The sequence below is a fragment of the Mauremys reevesii genome, linkage group 6 (genome assembly GCF_016161935.1).
Source record: "Mauremys reevesii isolate NIE-2019 linkage group 6, ASM1616193v1, whole genome shotgun sequence".
Classification (NCBI taxonomy): Eukaryota; Metazoa; Chordata; order Testudines; family Geoemydidae; genus Mauremys; species Mauremys reevesii.
The window spans coordinates 129,422,456-129,445,254 of record NC_052628.1 but is presented as its reverse complement, the minus strand read 5'-3'; the positions used below and the strand labels follow the sequence as shown (position 1 = coordinate 129,445,254).

Here is a 22,799-nt window from a genome sequence, read left to right as displayed (position 1 = left end):
GGGACAACTCCATGCTCTGGGTATCCCTAAACCTCTAACAGATGCTGGGACAGGATGACAGAGGATGGATCACTTGATGATTACCTGTTCTGTTGTTCTCCTCTGAAGCATCTAGCATCAGTCACTCTCAGAAGACAGGACACAGGGCTTAGATGGAAGCACTGGTCTGACCCAGTGTGGCCATTCTTAAGTTCTTAGGTGACTACAAGACTGCTGGTGGAAAAGCTACAATCAATGATAACAAGATTAACCTATTTACATTTTGTATTCCAGTCTCTTCTTGGGAGAGAGGTTAGCATTTAAGGACGGTACACTGTCCACGGTGTTCAAATGGGAACTGCCTGATTCAGAGAGCATCCCAAGGGGAATCTAATTTGAAGGGGAAACACCCTGCATGTGCTTCTATTATCTGAATGATTTAGATGTTTTGACAGGCACTGTAAGGTGGTAACTCATCTTTTTAGGGTGTTGGAAAGTAGCAATATATTCCTCAGAAGATGTCAGCATGAAGCTTCCCAACTGTTAACACTTCCTACAAAATCTTTTGTAATGAACAGTTATGTTTATGAGCAGCATAATGTTTGTAATTACTGTAATAAAAAAAAAGACACCAGACAATAGATTTAAAAAACATATTTCAACTGTATTTCAACCACATTCTCTTTCAAACTGTGAAAATCTATTCAGTTTGGTAATAAACCCATATGCTCTAGACTACTTTGTAAGCTTGACTCAGCGTTTCACATGCCTGAAGTTAAGATATTTTTCCTCTGCCTAACTAAAGAGAATTTATCAAGTTGCTCACTGAAGAGTTGCATGTCTGTCACATTCACAAGACGCTCTATGACCTGCTTCACATTATGGTAATTTGGGGATCTGTTTGGTTTAAGGATTAGGCAGAGGTAACGAATTCTCTAATATTTTTCCTATTTATTTTTATATAAACGACAGAGGGGAGAAACGAACAAAAAAACCAAACAAATGCTATGATGAAGCCAACATTCAAACCATTTAAAATTAAAGGACAAATTAAAATAATTCATAATTATTCCACACCAGTCCTCTATCAGTTATAACAAAGGCCTAGGACGCTAAAACAGTTGATGTCTGTTAGAGTACTGTATCGTTTACACAGAAGAACGTGGCAAGCCATCTTGCATTCAAGGCTTCTTCCTTCCCCATGTCAAGTTTTCCCCTTTTTGTTTAAAAATATGAAATCAGTGCAAGTCCTGCAGATACGACTCGGCATGTGAAAAACTCTCAGGCCTGCAGAGCACAGAACTGCTGAAAAACAGCCAATATGTGATGGTCCAATTCAGCAGTAAAGAGCAGGTTCTCCAAGGTCACCATGTACTGCTGGATTATCTGGTGATGCTGCAGACAGAGACAGGCACCTTTATTACTCTTATTTGCCTTTATGTACCAAAACATGCAGAGAACAGAACATGCATCACACACTGCAGCCAAATTGTTGGCCAAAACTTAGGGCTACACTGGGTGCTGGGCAGGGCTGCACGTAATTTCTACCAGCTGCAAGGACGGTGTAGCCTGGGGAGATGACAGGATGTAGGAACTGCAGTTGTGTTCATGTCTTGTACTGCTAAGTGCTTGTACTCTCCCTATGCAAAACAAGCTGGAAGATGCTAGCAACAGTGACTCTACGTGAGCTGTGGGTGGGCCTCTGCACGTGCATGGGGTAACTGTAGGTTTGGGCCCAAATACACGCTAGGAGGCCATGCAAACTTTGTTTACAAATATGGGAGAGTAATCCACATGAAGAATTACATACCACACTCTGTGCAGTCACCAGCCAGTATTTCAAGTTCTTGGCCTGTCACTTTCAGCCAAGTCATCACAAACTTTAGTCTTTTTACACTGGTTACCAGATTTTAAAGAGACAGCACAGTTCCAAAGTTCTTGTGGTTTAATAGGGGGTCTTTAAACATTCCCTCCCAGGGCTGCAGTCATTTCATAGATACAACTACCCTCTCTCAATCAATTCTTGGCACTTACATATAATAGCACCTCTTAGTGGATCTTAAAGTGCCTTTACAAGCATCAAGTCTTGATATACCCCTTCCGCTTTGTATTTACACCCATTTTACAATGGAGGGACAGTTAACTAATAGCTTCTCTACAGTAACAGTCACTGGCAAAACTGGGATTAGAAGCAAGGAGACCTTTGCACAATCCCCTGTGCTAACCAATTAGGACAAGGCTGCCCCAGCCAGCTGTATTTTAATTAAATGAAGTGGACAAGGCTAGATGAACAGGACGGAGTCTCAAGTCACTAAGCATTATCTACCTGCTGAATGAGACCAACCTGTAAGAAGATCTGCTGCAGTCTCTCTATGCAGTTCTTGTACCAAGGCGTAATTACATCAATCCCACCAGTTTCACACCGCACTAAATGCTCTGTTAATATCATAATGAAACGCTAAAAAAGAGAATAGTTTTAAATGAAGTACTGGTTAAGCATGAAGGAAACTCTCTAACCTTAGATAAATATGTATTATTCTGGACAAAATAATCCATGAGATATTCTACAGAAGTTATGAACAGTCAAGTCTGAATAATTCATTTAAATTAAGAGATACTAAAAACTGCATTTAGACAAACACTGCCTTTTGCTTGCTCAAGAAAGGCGCAATCCAGTAGAAGAACTCCTTTATGCAAACACTTTGACAAGGCCTCTCTAGGGGGAACCTAGAAGTTCCTTGCTCTGGAGTGGCCAGACCACATTACTAGCTTCCTATTCATCCTTCCCCGCACCCTCTGAATTCTAGTCCCCTTAGAAGTTGAGAGTTGCCAGAGGGATGAAATCCCACACCGTTACCTGGAATATAACGAGGAAGAGATTCTTTTGTTCACTCTGAGCAGATTCTACTTTCTCCTGCAAGCGTTCTATCTGCTCTTCCAACGGTCCATCTTCCCTATCGCTGCTTCGGTCATCGTCATCGTCGTCGTCATCACTGTCTCGCTGGAAGTGAAAGTAATGACGTTACTGACACAGCCAGCCTTGGTAAAGTTTGGATACTGAGATCCTGATACTGCCCATAGTACGAGGCACGTGCATGGCTGCTCGCAACTTGCCTAATGAGGCTTGATGGAAGTGGAACTTCTCTGTAATCATTTATCAATACTGTATATTGACTGCATTCGTGGGCTGTTTGCTGTATGAATATGCTGCTTTAGTTTACATGGGGCTGGAAGGGAAGAGGAATCTCTCAAGTCAGACCACTTTTCAGCAAACACTTGCAGTGAGAAGAGACACCACCAGGACAGGACAAGGCCTGGGAACCAGGAGATCAAAACAACTGCGACAGGTTTCAAAAGGAAGATTCCTCCTCCTCCTCCCCCACCCCCAAGAGGCGGGAACCAGACAGACAGACAGACATGCCCACACTCAGTGGGGCTGTCTGAAGAAGTTAGGCCGGCTTCATTTACCTGCCGTGGATGGTAAGGTTGTTTTAAAATCTTCTTTAAATGCTTTGTTTCTACTGCTAAAATAACCACCTTGGTTTAGAAAGGCTGTCTGGTCACTAAACACACCACTGGGCACAGACTCCTGGATGGAAGAACAGCAGGTGCCAGACCTCAGTAGGATCTGCTGGGTGTGCGCAGTTAATACCCTGGGCGCTGGGCCTGGTCTAACAGCACCCCGGGAGAGGTAAAGGCATGAGGCCTGACACTGGAGAGGGTGCACTCTGACACCAGGAAGGGGACAGAGCTGCCGTTAGCCCTTGTCATTGTGACATGGGCTCATTGTGGTGCTCCTTACGAAAGAAAAATGTAGATAACATAGAATCGTAGAATCTCAGGGTTGGAAGGGACCTCAGGAGGTCATCTAGTCCCACCCCCAAACAGTTACTGTCTGTCCCTAATCTATTTAAAAAACCATCTTCAGAACTGCCATTTGACCCTTAGCAACTAGCCACGAGTCAGTTAAGGGAAGTAATACAAAACTAAATGCAGTTTAGTAGGAAATAAGGAATTGGGCAGATTAAGGTTTTGATTGCAGGTATTATTTGCTTTGTTAGTCTCACAAAAGATTGTTTTCCTGCAAATCTGTCCATAAATTAACAGCTATAAACTTCAAATATTTGTAGAAATACTATAAGCAAAAACAATTTAGGGTGACAAAACTAGGGCCCTGTGTTAGGTAATCCAAGAGGTGTGACTGGCCTGCCGAAAAACTGACAAGCAAGTACTTTTCTTCCTCTGCAGCCCCAGACGTAACCCTTTTTAAAATGGCTCATATCAGCATTACAGCGTTACAGGTGCAGTCCTCTGGACACCGTGCAGGGCAGCACCGTTCACACAACACAGCCGACAATATTGTTCAGAACTGAATTTCAGCATAACTGGAAGTGCATTAAATAAAACTAATTATGCTAAAGATAAATGGAGAAGCCATTCAAGGTACTAAGCGCTTCTAATGCACATACAGACTTTGCGTGGAAGGCCAAGACTCAATTTTTTCCACAAGTATAGTTTGGGATGTCAGCAAATCAGCTTTCCCATTTAATCTATTTTGGCATTCATTCAGTTATCCTTAGAATCAAAATGTAGTGTTTAGAGACTTACCTTCTCGTACAGGAACTTTTGGGGGTACAGTCACACATGAGCATTCAAAATCAGGGTGGATAAAACAAATCGATGGTTTAAAAAAATGGATTTGTTTTATTTAAATTGGATTTTTTTGATAAAATGCCTTTTGAGGAAAAGACCTATTTTAATTAAGATATCTTTGAGCTATAATGCATCTCATCCTGGAATAGGGATTATAAATTCTAATTCTATAGTATGAGAATATATTCATGTAATGTTTAAGAAAAGTTTTGTAAATGAGTTCCAATAGTTCATGGATTAGGGACCCAATTTTATGGGGTTCCAGGGGCTTCTGTATAGATTATTTAGGTTAATCTTTCTATCTACCCAATGGGACTCAGTGCTCAGTCTAGAAGATACCATCAGAAATGCTTAGTTTTGCAGTTCTCAAACTGTGGATTTGTGTCTCCAGAAAGAACGTGCTTGTTAACAGCAAAAACATTTTAAAATAAATAAATAATATATAGAGGTGAGAAACAACAGACCTCAACTGTATTTTCCCTCTGCAAATTTGTATACACAGAGTAAATCCCTTACCTTTCTCTAAAAGTGAAAAGTTTCAAAAAAGTTCAATGAATAGAAGATTGTTGGGGGCGGAATAGATCTGGACAGGGAGAAGAAGTCTGGAGATAAATGTGAGAAGCAAGGGACATATGCTTTTTTGTTAAACTATTATAGGTTTGCTGTTGAAGAAAAAAATCCAGAACACTTAACGTTGTTTAGTTAAAAACAATTTACATGTCTCCCTGGTGATGTTCTCCTCCTAATACAGCATGTCAAGAAAATCCTCCAAATATTAATGATTAACCTGTTGATTGGAGATCTGCAACTACAGTAAAGCTGAAATACTGAAAATACAATTTCCATTGCTACACAAGAATGTAACAGAAAATGAGATTGAGTTAGGTGAGAGGTAGCTGTCACTGCAGCATCTATAATTGGCAACAAAAATTTAGTGTTCTTTTGTAGTTAACTTATGAGAAAGACCAAAAAAGTAGTAAAGGAATGTGAACTGAGCTCCATTTATTTTGACTTCTTGGCTGTAACAGCCTTTACAGCTGTATTTGAAGATCATGTTAGTATCACAATCCCCGTGGAATCCAAGTCAATATCTAAGTGCTACTGATGTTTATTTTGTGTCTCACAGAGCAGGTCTCATATCAGTTGACCTGCATCTTGCCACAGAAAAAGTAGGATTTAGTCTGAAATGCAGTAAATGTGAAAAGTACATGGCTTTACTTCAAGATACAAAACAAGATACATACTCGTTTGTGTTGCCTGGCTAATCTTGCTTTCGTCTCCTCTAGCTCCTTTTGGATCTTCACTACGTGCTTGTTCATCTTACGAATCGTGGAGTGTAAGATCTCCCAGATATAGAACCTAGCAGAGAACCAATTATAACCTTAATGTAGCCAGTAACAAAATACAAGAACACAATAAATAGTAAACTGTTAAAAAGCAGAGAGAGAGGAAAAAAAAAAACACGTCTAAAATTTTAGCTGTATTTTAGCCTCAACCTTCTTATTCAGACTAACAGGAACAGTACAGGTTTCAAGTGTTACCAGAATGTACTAAGTGTACATACTTTATTACAGAAATACATGCACAGGAAGAATTTTCCAAAGTTTCAACTATAATCTGAATTCCTTTGCAATTTATGCAAAGTATGCACATGAAGTACAAATATTAATAGTAGGGGAGTACACTTAAACAGGTGTGGTTTCCTATTACAAACAGTGGGATCTTTCCTCTATTTTACCTTGAAATATTAGTGGTGTTTTATTTTGAATTCATTCAGGAATGCATGAAGGCACATCATGGATCTGTTTTGTTAGACTGTTCTATGTCAAGGGAGTTAAAAAATGTCAAGATGCTAGAGTCTCCTTAGGATACTGTCATGTGGTATCCTTTTCGCTCAAGCCTTGTTTACTTTAAGAGATTCTTTAATGGTTTGGATATTCACTGTTGTCATAAACTAGTGCAGAACAAGACAGTCCTTGTGCCAACGAGCAGTTTGCATGGCGACTGTAGATGTGTACCTTCCTCAGAGGCACACTGAAGTTATAGGCCATTGTCCAGAAACTAGCCGAGATGGATTCTTGGGTTCATTATAAACCCACACCACCTCAACTGTAAATGGAGAATGTTGAATGACAAATATCCTTTTTGGCGGGCTTGACACGTAGGTTGTGTATGAAGAGCAAAGTTAATTTTTATTTTTTTTAAATTGTTTGCTTACCATAATAAGGCCAAGTATTTGAGCAAAGTAAAAAATCTAGTATTCAGTGTACATGATCCACAAAGTGAAAGTATGTCTAAACCAACTGAATGTTAGTTTCAACAGAGAATTCATTTTGTTACCTAGTAAAATCATGAGCAAGCTCTGGAGAGAAGATCCAGTTTGCTACGGCAGCACAATCAACTATCTGTGTCCTAATCATCTTATCCACAAGCACAGCAATCATCTGCATTGTGGGAGAAAAGAAAAAGTTCTGTTGACTATATTATAGCATCACGATACCTATGGCAATAAGAGATACTCAATCCTCCCTGCTCACTGCTGGTGCGAAACATAGGATGCAACAGGTCAATACACCCCAGGATTAGGTGCTATCAGTTATAGCTGAATGCCCTCTGTAAAGGCAGCTGCTTCTCTAGAGGCCTGCTGCACAGTGTGTGTAGATGAGTTTAACTAAAGGTGCAATTTTAACCAGATACGGGCAAGCTGGTGTGACTATCACATTGTCCACGCACAGTGTTCACACTAGAAGACCTGTAACAATTTAACTCAATCTGTATCTACATTTAGTTCAATTGGTGCACTACTTTGAACTGAACACTAACGACTGCTGAATCACAGTAACACAGCCAAAAAATTAAGGTTATATTTACCTCAATTAAGCAACAGCCCTATCACAAAACCAGTCTGCCAGATCAGTTGATCCAGTCAATTCTACAAGCACATTGCCTTGAGCCCAAGTTTATCATAACCACTTTTTATTTCAAGTAATATCTGAAGTCAGAGCAAGTTCTAAGTGATAGACTTCTATTTCTCACTTTGAAGCATTTGGCTCAAGTTTAGATTTTCTAAAACAAACTCTTACAAAACTTAAGACCAAGAGAAATGATTCCATAATGATTCCCCCCAATGGAAATGGCTGTTTTAATGAGACATTCTCTTGCAGGGTTTGCAACCCAAACGTCAAATTGCCATCAATTGAAATAAATGCTGAAAGGAGTTAGCACAGTGAGAAACAGATAAAAATTTGATATCTAATCTAAGATGCTGTTAGTAACACCAGTAAATAAATGTTGAATTCTTTCTAATATACAATTTAAGTAAAAAAAAAAAGTGTGGCCACTGTTTAAGTGAGCATAAAATGCAACTTTGTCTTTGCAAACAATTCAGTTTCTAGGCTTTTCAGTGTTCATTATGTTGTATCCCATTATCGTGAGAATGTAAGCTTCAACAAACCTCTGAAACCACCCTTACCTGTGGATGGTTCTTCCAGACCTCATACACAACCCTCAGCACATGGAGCTTCCCCTCATCACTTTCAGCGAGTGTTTTGAAGACTTCATGAAACCTTATTATAATAAAGAAAAGTGAGCAGTGGATGCACAGCAAGCAGTTGAAGTGGTCCAGTAAAAGTTTGGTAGAGAGTATGCCTATGCAGCATATGGTAGTGAGCCTCCGAGTTGACAGACCTGGGCTTGTACTACAGCACTAAAAATAGCCGTGTAGACATTGCGGCTCAGGCTAGAGCTAGGGAGGGGGACAGGTTCAGAGGCCAAGCTGCAACTTCAAAGCACTGTCTATGCAGCTATTTTTAGCACAGTAATATGAACCCCCCAAGCCCGAGTTCACGGACCCGGGCTGGGAGGCTCACTGCTACAGGCTGTGTAGACATACTCAAGAGTACCGAGAAGCCACCTTCTACAAGACAGGTCCAACAAAGAAAGTAACAGACACCACTAGCCATCACCTTCAGCCCCCAACTAAAACCTCTCCAGTGCATCATCAAGGATCTTCAACCTATCCTGAAGGATGATCCCTCACTCTCAGACCTTGGGAGACAGAGCAGTCCTCCCCTACAGACAGTGCCCCAACCTGAAACAAACACTCATCAGCAACCACACACCACACAACAAAAACACCAACCCAGGAAACCTTGCTACAAACCCCAGTGCCAATTCTGTCCACATATCTATTCGAGGGACATCATCATAGGACCTAACCACAGCCGCCACACCATCTGAGGCTCGGTCACCTGCACATCTACCAATGTGATATATGCCATCATGTGCCAGCAATGCCCCTCTGCCATATACATTGGCCAAACCGGACAGTCTCTACACAAAAGAATCAATGGACACAAATCTGACATCAGGAATCATAACATTCAAAAACCCGTAGGAGAACACTTCAATCTCTCTGTTCACTCAATAATAGCCCTAAAAGTGGCAACACTTCAACAACAAAAACTTCAAAAACAGACTCCAACGTGAAGCTGCAGAACTGGAATTAATTTGTAAACTGGACACCATCAGACTAGGCCTGAATAAAGACTGGGAGTGGTTGGGTCATTACAAAACCTAAACTTAATTTCCCCAATACTAATTTCTCCGTACTATTACTCACACCTTCTTGTCAACTTCGAAAGATATTTTTCCTCCCTTGGTATCTTGCTGTTAGTTGATTTATCGCATTAGACTGACCTCATACTTGGTAAAGCAACCCCCATCCTTTCATGTATTTATACTGTGCCTGTATTTTTCACTTCATGCATAATAATAAATAATAGGAGATATACCAATCTCCTAGAACTGGAAGGGACCTTGAAAGGTCATCGAGTCCAGCCCCCTGCCTTCACTAGCAGGACCAATTTTTGCCCCAGATCCCTAAGTAGCCCCCTCAAGGATTGAACTTGGGGGAGGGATCGCTCAGTGGTTTGAGCACTGGCCTGCTAAACCCAGGGTTGTGAGTTCAATCCTTGAGGGGGGCCACTAGATCTGGGGGCAAAAATTGGGTCCTGCTGTGAAGGGGGCTGCTGGGATGATTGACCTTTCAAGGTCCCTTCAGTCTAGATTGATTGGTATATATCTCTTACACAACCCTGGGTTTAGCAGGCCAGTGCTCAAACCACCGAGCTATCTCTCTCCCCCCCACTTCATGCATCTGATGAAGTGGGCTCTAGCCCACGAAAGCTTATGCCCAAATAAATTTCTTAGTCTTTAAGGTGCCACAAGGACTCCCCATTGTTTTTGCTGATACAGACTAACACGGTTACCACTCTGAAACCTGGCACTGTGACCAGTTCATGGCAATTCTCTAATAGTACACGTCTACACAGGAATACTTCGGAAAGTTAAGGCAGATGAACTACTAGTTTGAAACCGATGAGGGTTAGGTCCCCATGTGGATGATCTCAATTGGGAGTAAAGCAGAATAATTAGGCTGCGGCAAGCCAGGGTGTGAATCTTCCCCACACTAGCCTGCTGTGGTCTCTCGGTCTGTGCATGCTCTGGGCGACACATGTTAAAGAACTCTAACAAACTGTTACGGTGAGTCATCAGGGTGTCCACAGTTCGATCACAGCAGGCTAGTGTGGAGTAATTCAGACCCCAGCTGGACACAGTCTAATTGTTCATGTAGACAAGCCCTTAATGGAATTTAATCTACAGCGAAATATTGCCACTTCTCTCCTGAATGAGAGCAGCCAGGCGTGGATTTAACATTTTAACTTATGAACATTGACTTCACACCTTTAGTTGATTTGCCTTAACGTATCCGAGTGCCCCAGTGTGGACATGCCCTTGCAACATATTATCCCATATGCAGAACTAGTCTAAGTTTCACCAAGAAAGTCCAAATTAGTGAGACACACCAAGCCTCACTCAGTAAAACTTCTAAAAGAAAAATATGGAATTTTTAGACCATGCTACATCAGTTCTGAGCAGGAAAAATGACCAGGACGGTGTTTGATACATCAGATAACCCCTTTTTGAGCTGGCTCTTCTCCCATGCTTGGGTGAGCTTACCTCCAGTTCTCCTAGAAGATTATAGTACACGGGTAGGTCACCTATGATATTCCAGACAGATCACTTTCTGTTACAGCCTCCATTTCAATACCACCCCAACTATCACAACTGAACGTAGCTTGTATCTTAACTGCAGCAGAGCTTGCAGTGTCTAATACCAATATATAAATGATGTTGTCAGACCTACTTCCGTCCTTAGCTATACTCTGATGGGACCAAAAGACTCTCCAGCTCTTTATGAGTCCCCCAGGACTCTAGCAGGGTTCACGTGTGGGCATTAAAACTTGTACCCAGCCATGCTCACAAAGTGCACTGGTCTTGGCAGGTGTGGCATGGGCAAAAGGATGCACAAATTTGCTGCTGTGTCCTTTATGCTGGTGGGGCCCTCGGGGCTCACTGTGGGCACTGGGAAGTGTGCTACCTACTGCTGCACTCTTCCAGGTGAGCAACAAGCTAAGGCAGGTCTCAGAACATGCAGAATCTTGACCTATCCCCATGGAGTAAAATGCACATTACGATCTCTGCTTGGACAGTAAGATTCACACTACCACCCCCTTTAACTAACAAAAAAAAAAAAAGCTCTCTCCTTCCTTACTTTCACATTACACTGTGCAACACACAAAACACTGAATCTTGCGGAAGAATAGCTCTACCAAGCAATTCACTGTTCTAATCGAATGCGTTCCATAACCCCAGAAATAATGCATTTATCACTTACTTTGCCAGAGCACTGAATGAGTGGCTGAACGACTTGGCAGCTAAATGGAGCAGAGTCTGTACAAAAACTTCTATTTTCAAGGGGTTAAAGGTGAATCCTTCATCTGAAAGTTGTTTTCAAATTGAAACAGTGGGTTAAATTAAAATCAGTATTATAAGTATTTATCAAAATCCAACCCTGCAAACAAAGCACTGGAGATAATTCATGGTTTCTTTATTTTGGAAAACTTAAGATTTAGCACTTGAGCTTTGCAGCCTGAACAGGGAATCAGTGAATGCTTCCTAAAAGCTGCAGTTTTATCAGCAACTCCCTCAGGCTGCCAGGTGCTGCCACGCAGAGATAGTCTTACCTCGCTGTCACGCAGCTACTGAGTACATTTAGGACTACACTACATTACTCCCTTATCCTCAAACTCTTGTTTCATACCAGCAGGGAAGATTCCATACGCATTTGAAAGTTTTATCAAACCTAGCAAAGTCTACTGCTGACTTTCAAAAGCTCTCCTATCAACATCTTTCTTTTCAGAGGATAAACAGCAGTTTAATCCCTTTAGGATTCCTATAACCCAGTGGTTTTCTACTAATGCCAAGAACTGCATCCTGACGGTGAAGTTTGGGGGACTATTTCATTCTTTCATACTATCTTTGTCAGCAGCAGCCATCCAATAGTACATCCCATACCAGTTTACTCCTTCCTACCACTATCCCATTGATAAGAATGGACCCTGCCTGCAGGGCAAGAGAAACGAGAATACACACAACGTTTTATATTGGTTCCGTTTTCTGTTAAGTGACGCTAAATGGAGAAAGTGTACAAAGCCATGTACCAGGCACAGCTCCTAGTTCAATAGGGTGGTGAAAGTAGTTTTGAACACAGAAGAAATGACCTTTAATGCCTAATGTCAGATATCCTTACCGTCATCATCATCCTGGTTAGGATTGGGCACATCTTTTAAGATGCCGAAGATTTCATCATTACTTGTCTTGTTTTTAATGGCAATGGTCAAACAGAGTGCAACAGTATAGCCCGGCAGAGACTCTAAACGTAAGACAAAAGGTCTGATCATCTTCAAAATTAGTTGCAATGAATATGGGTTACTTTTATGTCAGCTTGTGCATTTCTCAGAAAAGCATACACTTTTCCTTGAACAATTAAAAAAACAACAATTACTGCTTTGTATTAATAGAACTGAGATTTTGGCATGCTGGAAATATGGATTTTGCAGCAAGCTGCAGGCTCTCGTGCTATGTCTGGACCACATGCAGCCAACTCACAAATCTCTAATTTCTCTCGAGATATGAACTTATTTTAATATTCAGTGAATAGTTAAATTATGTAATGACACTTCAAACCACATCCACAATTCCAGGCAGCGAGGACATTAAGAGCTGTGGCAGCACCTCCCCACATAAAAGCTTTGCAAAACTAGTATAGTCAGATAACTCCATTTGTCCTCTCTTCCTCCCAAGTCCACCTTTTCCTCTATTCCAGCAGCAAAAAGTTATCCACACCTAGATACGTATAATTTTTTCTGCCTTTCAACTCTCCCCTTTCAGATCCTACCCAAAATCTTGCTGCTACCACCCTGCTCCTCATGTCACTGGCCACATCAGCAGCCCCATAGAATCTCTGCTTCATATTTGCTACATCAAATTCAATCCCCCCTTGGCCTCAACTTTAGAGGGCTTACATAACCATTCCTTTGCCTACATCTGTGCTCTAATTTCTTCCTACTTCCTTGAAGAGTCTCTTCATTTCCTTCTCCCGCTCACCTTTGTGCCTTCAATTGGGGCACTCCTTATACTTATGGCACTCATCCGTTTTTTCTTCTTCTCAAATAATCTTTCCATATCATTTTTCACCTTAACTACTGTCTTACTCCTGTCTGTTTGCTTGCTTCATTTATTAGACAGAGTTCTTTGGCGCTTACCAAGAGCTCTTTCGTTTGTTTCTGAAACAAATGTGGCACTCAAAGACTAGTAAGTTATCTTCACTCTGCTGTTCAACTTTTGCACATCACTCAGCTCAGACACTGGAAACAGAAGCCAAATTGACTTTTTAGACTTTCTTGCAACTAGCACAATGCTGCAGTGTTCAGGCTGCAAACATTGCAGGGTAATTAACTTTAAACCAAGGTGTTTACATTGACATTTTAAAGTTTTTAGGAACCCTTTTTAGTGAATTCCCTCCCAACCTGCCCCAAATCAAAGTTTTAGACCTAAACTATATTACTGTGCTCCACTCAGGCAATTTTTCCAGGTCAAAAGTCAGCCTTTTCATTTCCACTGTGAATTTTCTTCTATAAAGAGAACTAATTTGACTCAGAAACTAGAGGTTTCCTTGCTTGATCAGATCTGAAAAGATAGATAATATTTTGAAGAAAAGGTTAACATCTTCTAAATAGCTTTTAAACTTACTATTGCTTTCATCTCCATATTTATAAATACACGATGGGTTTGCAGGACTAAGGACATTGAATGTAGCAGGAACAATATCTATTATTCGCTGATGATATGAAAGCCTGCAAGAGAAAACTTCAGTTGTAATAGAATTACCAGTGGAATATTTTGAGGGATACCCCATGGTGTTGCCTTAAAGATGCTCTTATTTTATTATCTTTTAATTTAGGGAGAACAAAAACCAAGAAGTCTGATTATTACTACATTTTATTGAGGATAGTTCCTTCCAGACATTAAGAGTCAATGAAACCAGTTTATGCATTTAGCTTCCAATGGACATTTTAGATTTGAATAACTTAAAAAAAGTTATATTCTCAACTTCACATAATTAACTTTGCTCACATTGAAAGGTTAAGAGGAACCATCAGTCAGGGCCACATTTTATTCAAACACTGCACATGCTATGTGGATCACAGGCAAGATACTGGTGCTACAATTTAAAAATCAATGAAATAAAGTCATCTTGACTTCTCCATTTTAACTCTCAGTTCCCTCCAACCTTTATAAACATTTAAAAAGTAGCCTACCACCATTTGAGGTGAGATGGAAGAGATCCACAGACAAAATATTTCTCTTTTGCCAGTCAGTGCTTTTACTCCTCCTGTACTTCCTGACTCAAAAAGGAATACGTGAAAACAGTTTTCACTTGGGATTCTAAGGGCTTGTCAACACTATAAATCAGGTCGACTTAGTTTAGGCTGACATAGAGCCATCATGATAATTCAATTGGCTCTTGGTGTCCATACTACTCTCCTTCTGCAGGTGAAGCGCTTCCTCACCTGGTGTGCGTGCACCAACTGGAGTGGGGCATTGTGGGGCACTGACAGTCCCATGGGGCTCAATTTCCCAGCAGAGAGCCAACCAACAGAGAAACTGACATTCTTGTTAATTTCATATTGCTATTGTCTTTGCTCAGAGCAGCCCCACTTTGACAGCTCTGGGAGCTTCATGGAGAGCTGGGAGCCCAGGCACTCAGTGCATGGCAGCTGGGCTCAGAGCGGGGAGCCAGGGCTCCAGACGGGGAGAGGGAAGCCTGGGCACCAGCCTGCTTGGAGCAGGTAGCTCGGGGGGCAGCTGGGTTCTAGCTGGACGTCCCGTCCCCCCCCGCACCTCAGGGTGACAGCCCGAGCTGTGAGCCAGGTTCACAGCAGGGAAATCTACTCACCTTTCTTGTCAATTTTATGGCTCCAGCACAGAGCCGTGAAACTGACAAGAATTTTAGCCAACTATAAATGTAAGTAATGCAGCGTCTACACGGACACGGTTGCCCTAACTACACTGAAATAAGCCCTACGCCTCCTGTGGGTATGATGTTGGTGTAACAGGGCACTTACATCGGTGGGAGCAAGGCTGTAGCGTAGACACTACCACCCATGAAAGCTCATGCTGCAAAACGTCTGTTAGTCTATAAGGTGCCACAGGATTCTGTGCTGCTTTTACAGATCCCGACTAACACGGCTCCCCCTCTGATACTTGACACTACCATAGTTAGGTTGACATAAGCTGCCTTACATCAACCTAACTGTAGTGTAAACGAAGCCCATGTCATTTAAGCACTTTGAAAAGTTTTACCCTTATTCCCTCTCCATCACGAGTTGCTGGACCAATCCTGAGCACGGACAACTTCCTTTCAAAAGTCAATGAGAATCCTGGATCCTCATCACCAATCAAAATTAGGCCCTGTGTTACCTGCAAGCCATTAATAAGGTAGAACTCAAAAGTATGTTCCTTCCTGCATTTAGTTTATGAATGACCAATACTTTCCAACAACATTACTTCCTCTGCCGTGCCCCCGCCCCAATCAACTTCCATCATGCAACTCCAAGTAAAGGGAGTGTCTGACCCTCTGGACTTGCATCTAAAAGTGAAATGTAGGTGTGGCTATTTCACCCCCTATTTAAAGGCGTCACTTCTCCAATCTATTAGGAGAGTGGGAGTGTCCCATTATTTCCAAGAGTCTTATCAGCCAAGACAACAGAACAGATTGACACATCTCCTGAAAACATGAACTAACAGAATGTGCTGTATGGGAAAGAGTTCATAAGTACATATACAGGCACAAAGTTGAAAGGAATCTGGTTAATAGTATCTAAAAGTAAACAATGATCAGACAAACTTGATAGTAAATACCAAGCTCCTAACGTGGTATGTTCAAAAGCTTCACTTACCTCATGCATTTTTCCAAGACTTCTTTTACAAACTTGGGTTTGGGCTTGTCAAGCTCGTGAGTAAGACAGTCTGACCTATCAAAGTGCAAAATTTGATAGCATTTAACAAGCATTGTATTTGCTTCTTACTCTGCTCTTAGCTTGGCTCAGTGCTGTACAAAGTGTTCACAGGTTAAGCACAGTTAATCTACAATGCTCTTTCCTGTTCTCTACAGGTCTCAGCAATTTTGAGATGGGGTACTAACACATAATGGTATTAGAATCTATGAACTGCCAACATGAAGTCTCATCTTCACAAATACACATTGAAATAAGTGATTTCTAATTACAGTAAAATCTTTTAACTGTATTTAGCAGAGTGTGATATATTAGTTACATAAGAACGGTATTTTGCATCTTGTCTAAATTTAAATGGTTATAAAGTTAAGGCACTATGGTGATAATTCTATGGCGATTAGTGCTTTAGAGAGATGTTAACTACAGATAGCTAGGGACAACTATTAGCAGCAACACTGGCAAGTTCTGGATACGTACAAAAGTTGTATGCAATACAAATGGCTCAAATGGGAACCCCAACAGAAACTTACCAATCTTCCCAGCTCCAACGGAACTGAAAGTTACTCAGATGGTGGGAAAACCAGTTCATGAACCTTTTAAAGAGGGAAATGTTATAGTTCTATTAAGTATGCAACAACACACAAAACAAAACAAAACAAAAAAAAAAAACAGATGAGAGTTTCAATTATACTTTTCAGAGGCAAGCTTAGTCATTTCAATAGTCGAGAAAAAATGTGTCCCAACAATGAACAGAAAAGTCACATAGTAAGTCATTAGTGAGTCACCCATTTGGTTAAAAGGCATACTAATGTCTGGTTTGTTGATGTTAAAGCGCTGTTTATAACAGAACGGAAACACACTGCTATACTAAGGTCAACAATGTTTAGCTTTTGGCGCCCAAGTGAAGTGGGATATTTTGAGCAGTGCATAAGAGACTTGGGATTTCCTCTGCAAATAAGTGAGGCTTGTGCTCCTAAGTCCCCATGACACTTTAGAAATTTATCCCTTACACAGCCTCTCCCGCGCCACCAATACTTGCTAAGCACTGAAATCCAAATTAAGCCAAGTTTGTCAAGTGTATAAGTCTATCTACAGAGGTCTTTGGTCATATATTCATATAAAAGTGCAACAGGCAATTTCAAAAGGGGGTTATTAGATTTTTCTTTTTCATTCTCATAACTATTTTATCAGCTAAAATATGATTCAGGCATGCAGAGTAGTTTCTCTTATTTGGCAGATAACTGCCTTTACCCAGTCCTTTGTAAGGTACAGCTTCTCTCTCAACTACTAAAAGCCACTGATTAATCAGGTCACAATGTAAGGTTTTAGGGCAATTACTAGCCTGCAACATTTAAAAAAATTCACATGAAGTCCATGAAGCATCAAACAAGGAAGAATGAAAAGTACAGTTTTAGCCCACTACTACCTAAGCTCCCACCCAAATAACGACAAAACTTTGTTATTTGGTTCCAGGTGGCTCCATCTTAGTGGTCTGTAAGGCATCTCTAAGGAGTAAACATAACATGTGTGTTCTCAGATACCAGACATTAAGGCCATGTCTACACCTTCAGCGGTGCGTAGGGTGCATGTAGTGACATGTGGCAGTGGGGAAAGGCTCCGGCAGCAGAACACTACGCTGCTAGAAACAGGCACTTCTTGGGAACGTAGAGAGCCATGCAGAGTATGTACCCTGAAGTACTGGTGCAGCTGCACTCTGCACGCAGAAGCAGTGCAGCACGGCCTACACTATTTATACCCACGCTGGGCGGTAGGGGGGGAGCGGGCAGTGTCTGCACGCTACACATCACCATAAGTGCAGACACACCTTAGGTTTAGCGAGTCTTTGGCCTTTTTGAGACAGAATGGAGATAGTCTCATGTTCTGTCAGATTCACCACATTGGTCCCATTATATCTATTTATTAACATAAGCAAAGATAGCTGACTGCAAATATGTAATTGTCTTAATGATTTTCTCCATAGCAACTGCAATTCTTACCTGTTGCACAAGTGTCACGTAACCCTTAGAACAATGAACTGTCACCCTCCTTTAACCTGCTATCCCACTGTGAACCAACTCTCAGCCCCTCCCTCAGGCCAGAGGATGGAAGTGGCCTGCATCAGCAGAGCAGCATGGGGACTGAGCTCAGAACTGCACCGTGCTCGTAGGCAGAGCAGTGATCTGGAGGGCAGTGGGTTGGCAGTATAAGGCAACTGTCCTTCTAAGAGTAGGGAGAGCAGGGTCTCAGCAGACAGCAGAGAAGGGTGAGCAAGTGCTAAGTAGATCTTTGATTATTAGCAGATAAATATGCCCAATGGTCTGTGATGTTAGATAGGGTGGGATCTGAGTTACTACAGAGAATTCTTTCCTGGGTGCTGGCTGGTGAGTCTTGCCCACATGCTCAGGGTTTAACTGATCACCATATTCAGGAAGGAATTTTCCTCCAGGGAAGATTGGCAGAGGCCCTGGAGGTTTTTTGCCTTCCTCTGCAGCGTGGGGCACGGGTCACTTGCTGGAGGATTCTCTGCACCTTGAGGTCTTTAAACCACGATTTGAGGACTTCAGTAACTCAGACATAGGTTAGAGGTTTGTTACAGGAGTGGGTGGGTGAGATTCTGTGGCCTGCATTGTGCAGGAGGTCAGACTAGATGGTCATAATGGTCCCTTCTGACCTTAAGTCTATGAGATGCCCATCCTTCAGTTTAGAAGGCTCAAGACTAGAGCTCAAACGTTAACACTATTTAGGATTTACAGTTGTTTTTTTATGGCGCCAATAGGTAGTAAGAAGAGTTTCATGTGACCCATTTTCAGTCCATCAATGTACAACGAGGAAAACATTCTGATGTTCCTGAAATGCACAAGCACTTACCTGTCTATACACGTAGTGTTCATTGTATCCAAACGCATGTACAGCATTTCTGTGGCTTGTGCAAGCTACAAGTGTCTAATTAAGGCAAAGAGGAGTCTGATAAATCAGAGCTTATACTAACTCTTTCCACTTTCTTTGGAGGGTTTGCAGAAGGATGCCACCCGCCCCCCCCCAGTAACATCTCACTTTTCAACTATCCCATGCTGGGTAAGTCCTGGTAATTTCATGGAAAACAGGGAAACTGCAGTTTGCCCAATAGGTAGACTCTTGTCTCTGCTCATAAAGAGGAGTACTCTATAAGACAATGGAAGCTGCACATCTAGTGATACTTGCTGCTATCCAGCTTATTATGGAGACCCAAATTTCAGTGACCTCAGCACTCTGGCTTCTGAAGAGACAGAGCTATTTGGAGAGGATGCAGTCTAAACACACTAAAGAACTCAGTAACAAGCAACAAGAACAAACCACCTTCACTCATTTTAATCCTCATTTCTCTGAATACTGCACTTGTTTTGCCACATTTTTTTCACCACTAGGGTTAACAGAGATTTTGGGGGAAGAATTTAAACAGAAGGCAGCTCAAAAAATGGATGACAGTCCTCCATGATTCTTTATTGCTAATATTTTTAAAGCTATGGCACAATGTAAGATGGCAAGGGGAAGACATCCCCGCTACGATGCAGCAAGAAAACTGCAGCAGCTATTTCAGTGACAAACTTGTTGCATAAATGTAGGTTGGACATTAGGAAAAAGTTCCTAACTGTCAGGGTGGTTAAACACTGGAATAAATTGCCTAGGGAGGTTGTGGAATCTCCATCTCTGGAGATATTTAAGAGTAGGTTAGATAAATGTCTGTCAGGTATGGTCTAGACAGTATTTGGTCCTGCCATGAGGGCAGGGGACTGGACTCGATGACCTCTCGAGATCCCTTCCAGTCCTAGAGTCTATGAATCTATTAATCTGAGTGGAGTTAGAAAGACTGAAAATTTTCACCCAATCAAGTCATCCAAAGTCAATTTTACATTTTTTTATAACACTGATCTTCTAGAAGCCAGAGTGAGCCTTTAAAGCTGGTTCATTTCAGATTATGATACCACTGATATATAACAAGTGTGCCAAAGACTGAACTCTAAGTTTCAGGGACTTTATCTGAGCTGCAAAACACAAACTTTGATAGTATCTGAAACGTGATATTTCAGAAGTCTTAAGCCATAAAGACTTTTTAAACTACCTGCACTGTTTAAGTGACGTCCTTGTCTCTTGCAGGACAAAGATCTCTACCTGAGTCTTTGCAGGTAAGTAAGGAGAATATAGTTAACAATTTACTTTTAAGTTTATTTATAAAACATACATTTTGCTGTTGGTGATGATGTGATCTCAACATTAACAAGCCTTAGAACCTCTATTCATCTAACAAGTGAAATTTCTAGTGGTACAACTTACACAAATGCTGCTGCTATTTGTAATCTAATTTTAGAAACTGATATTAACTAAGAGTTAATATGCAGACACATAGTAACTGAGAAACCAAGTGCTCTGTTCTCTGAAGTAAATATATGCCAGGTTTACTGACAATCTGTTTCCTGCATTATGATTCAATGATACATTATAATTACAGTCATCTATTCTAGCATTTGGGATTTATTTTTAAAATTAGTGCTTAAAACACTGGAGATTTTTCCTCATCACTTTGACAATAGAGACTAAGGTAACAGAACTACAACGGCTATTTGTCTGCATTGTTCTTTCACATATGCAGTACTGATGGTCAAACTATTTGCTTGTTTTATTCAATTGAATAAAGGGAGAAGGAAATAGAGTCACTGCTAAAATTCATGGCAATACTCAGTTTTCCAGAGAACAAAGGAAAAAGCATTCAAAGCTACCGTGCTCCTTAACAAGGAAGGATACAACTTGTGGTAAAGAGCCAGGTTGAAGTTTGCACAATTCAATCAGAAGTGTTGTGTACATGACCTCAATGTGTGGAGGAACTGGAAGCTGAAACAGTTCTGCAAATACTACCTGGTGGGAAGAGGAGAAGGAGGAAAAAAGACATGTTATCAGAGCCCAGTCTAGACACATGCACACGTTTCCATCATCATGTCCGAGTCTGCACAATTCTGACGAACAACATCATGCGACTATGTACCACTAATAAGGCACGTTTTATCTGTTAAACTCTTGCTATGAGGACTCTAAGATGGGTTTATAAAATGGATAGCTTCAAGAGAATGCCTCTCTCACCGAGAGCACCTGCACCCACTATTCACCTGCAGCCTTTAAACGTTTTTGCAACAAGACCTACCGCAAGACCCATTCAGGACCCTCAACACCAGGGGTCTCAAATTCAATTTACCTTAGGGCCAGTGTCAGTCCTCAAATTCTCCCAGCGGACCAATATCACTCATGCCACCCAGAACTCACCCCCCCCCCCAAACTCCACCCCCCACTTGCCTAAGTCTCTGGGAGTGAGTTTGGGTGGGGGAAGAGGTCTGGGGTAGGGGATTGGGGTGCAGGCTCTGGGAGGAAGTTTCGGTACAGAAGGGGTGAAAGGTTGGGCTCTGGGAGGGCGTTTGGGTGGGAGAGAGGGTCTGGGGTGCAGGCTCTGGGATGAGTTTGGGTGCTGGGTGTAGGCTCTGGGCTGGGGCAGGGGATGGGGTTGCAGGCTCTGGGAGGGGGGAGGGGAGCGCAGTGCTTACCTGGGGCTCCAAGGCAGGGCAGGCTGGGGGGGGGGCACCTCCACGCGCTGCTGCCTCCAGGCCCCGCCCCTGCAGCTTCCCATTGGCTGGGGCAACGCAGAGGCACAGCCCCACCCTGCCCCGGGGGCTGCAAGGAGGGGCCGGCAGACTCATGGAGTGAGCAGGCAGACGCCGCTCAGCTCCACTGTGCTGCCGGGGCCCCGGGCCATTGTAAGGCGCCTGGGGGCGGGGAGTGCCTGGGAGCGGCAGATGGGACCAAGGGAGAGACCCGGCCCCCAAACTGCTGGAGCCCCGCGGGCCACATTGGGGAGGTTCGCGGGCTGGGAGTTTGAGACCCCTGCTCAACACAGAGAGACACTAAAAACCCACCACCTTAAATGCCACTCTCCCACTCACTCAACACCCCTACAGTAGCTTACTGTACAATCTTCCAAGTTGGCTTGATTTGGAGAGAGACATCTTAAGTTTGACCCCCTATTGGCTTGTAAACAAGAGTCTTGAAAAACTATCAATTAAAACATTTTTTAAACTGAGTTATTCTCCTGCATTGTCTACAATCAAAATGTTGCACCAGTGAGAACCTGAATGTGAAACCATAAACAAAAGTAGTCAGTTAAGTTTCATGACGCACACTAGAGAAGTTACAGAAGTAAAACAGCAAAAAGGGGAAAATAAACATTTAGTTTTTATTTAAAGGGGTTAAGGAAATCCGTTAAAATACATTTAGGTTGATGTTGTCCTCAGATATTGAAAAAAAAAATCTATAAATTAAGTTATATTTGAAAAAAAGGAAATTCAGTAGTTAGGAGCATTCCAAACTATACTACAAAACAAAGTTTCAACTAGGCGGCTTTAAACATTAATACTACTGATGTAATTTTCTTTAAGCTTGTCTTATTTTGCAAGTTTCTATGAGATTTAAAAAAAAAAAATCAAACTAAGTCTGAAAATTGCACTGTATTATAAAACTTACCATATGTACATTTGTATTATATCAATACAGATTGGATCTAAGTAGCACAGGTAGTGATGCCTACAGTTCAGGATGCCAAACATTTGTTTTAACACCCTGTTTTCAGTTGATTAAAATTTTGACAAAGTTAAATTATTTGGTCTGAAATTCTCCACAACAGGTGTTTGGATCTGAATCAAGTTGATTTTTGGGAGACAACTGCAG

General features: G+C 41.7%; 1 protein-coding gene across 2 annotated transcripts in view; it reads right to left on the bottom strand.

Annotated features, from left to right (window-relative positions):
* Positions 1 to 622: 622 nt before the first annotated feature.
* NCBP1 (nuclear cap binding protein subunit 1) overlaps positions 623 to 22,799 on the bottom strand; it is a 50,018-nt gene continuing 27,841 nt past the window's right edge. For both annotated transcript variants that reach the window (XM_039544467.1, XM_039544468.1), the window contains 13 exons: positions 20,835 to 20,945; positions 18,924 to 18,988; positions 16,586 to 16,648; positions 15,999 to 16,073; positions 13,789 to 13,892; positions 12,287 to 12,409; positions 11,372 to 11,474; positions 8,105 to 8,198; positions 6,973 to 7,076; positions 5,877 to 5,991; positions 2,837 to 2,980; positions 2,324 to 2,437; positions 623 to 1,374 (listed from right to left, as the gene is read on the bottom strand). In XM_039544467.1, the coding sequence (XP_039400401.1) occupies positions 1,261 to 1,374; positions 2,324 to 2,437; positions 2,837 to 2,980; positions 5,877 to 5,991; positions 6,973 to 7,076; positions 8,105 to 8,198; positions 11,372 to 11,474; positions 12,287 to 12,409; positions 13,789 to 13,892; positions 15,999 to 16,073; positions 16,586 to 16,648; positions 18,924 to 18,988; positions 20,835 to 20,945 (1,329 nt within the window). In that variant the 3' untranslated portion in view covers positions 623 to 1,260. The remainder of the gene's footprint in view (positions 1,375 to 2,323; positions 2,438 to 2,836; positions 2,981 to 5,876; positions 5,992 to 6,972; positions 7,077 to 8,104; positions 8,199 to 11,371; positions 11,475 to 12,286; positions 12,410 to 13,788; positions 13,893 to 15,998; positions 16,074 to 16,585; positions 16,649 to 18,923; positions 18,989 to 20,834; positions 20,946 to 22,799) is intronic.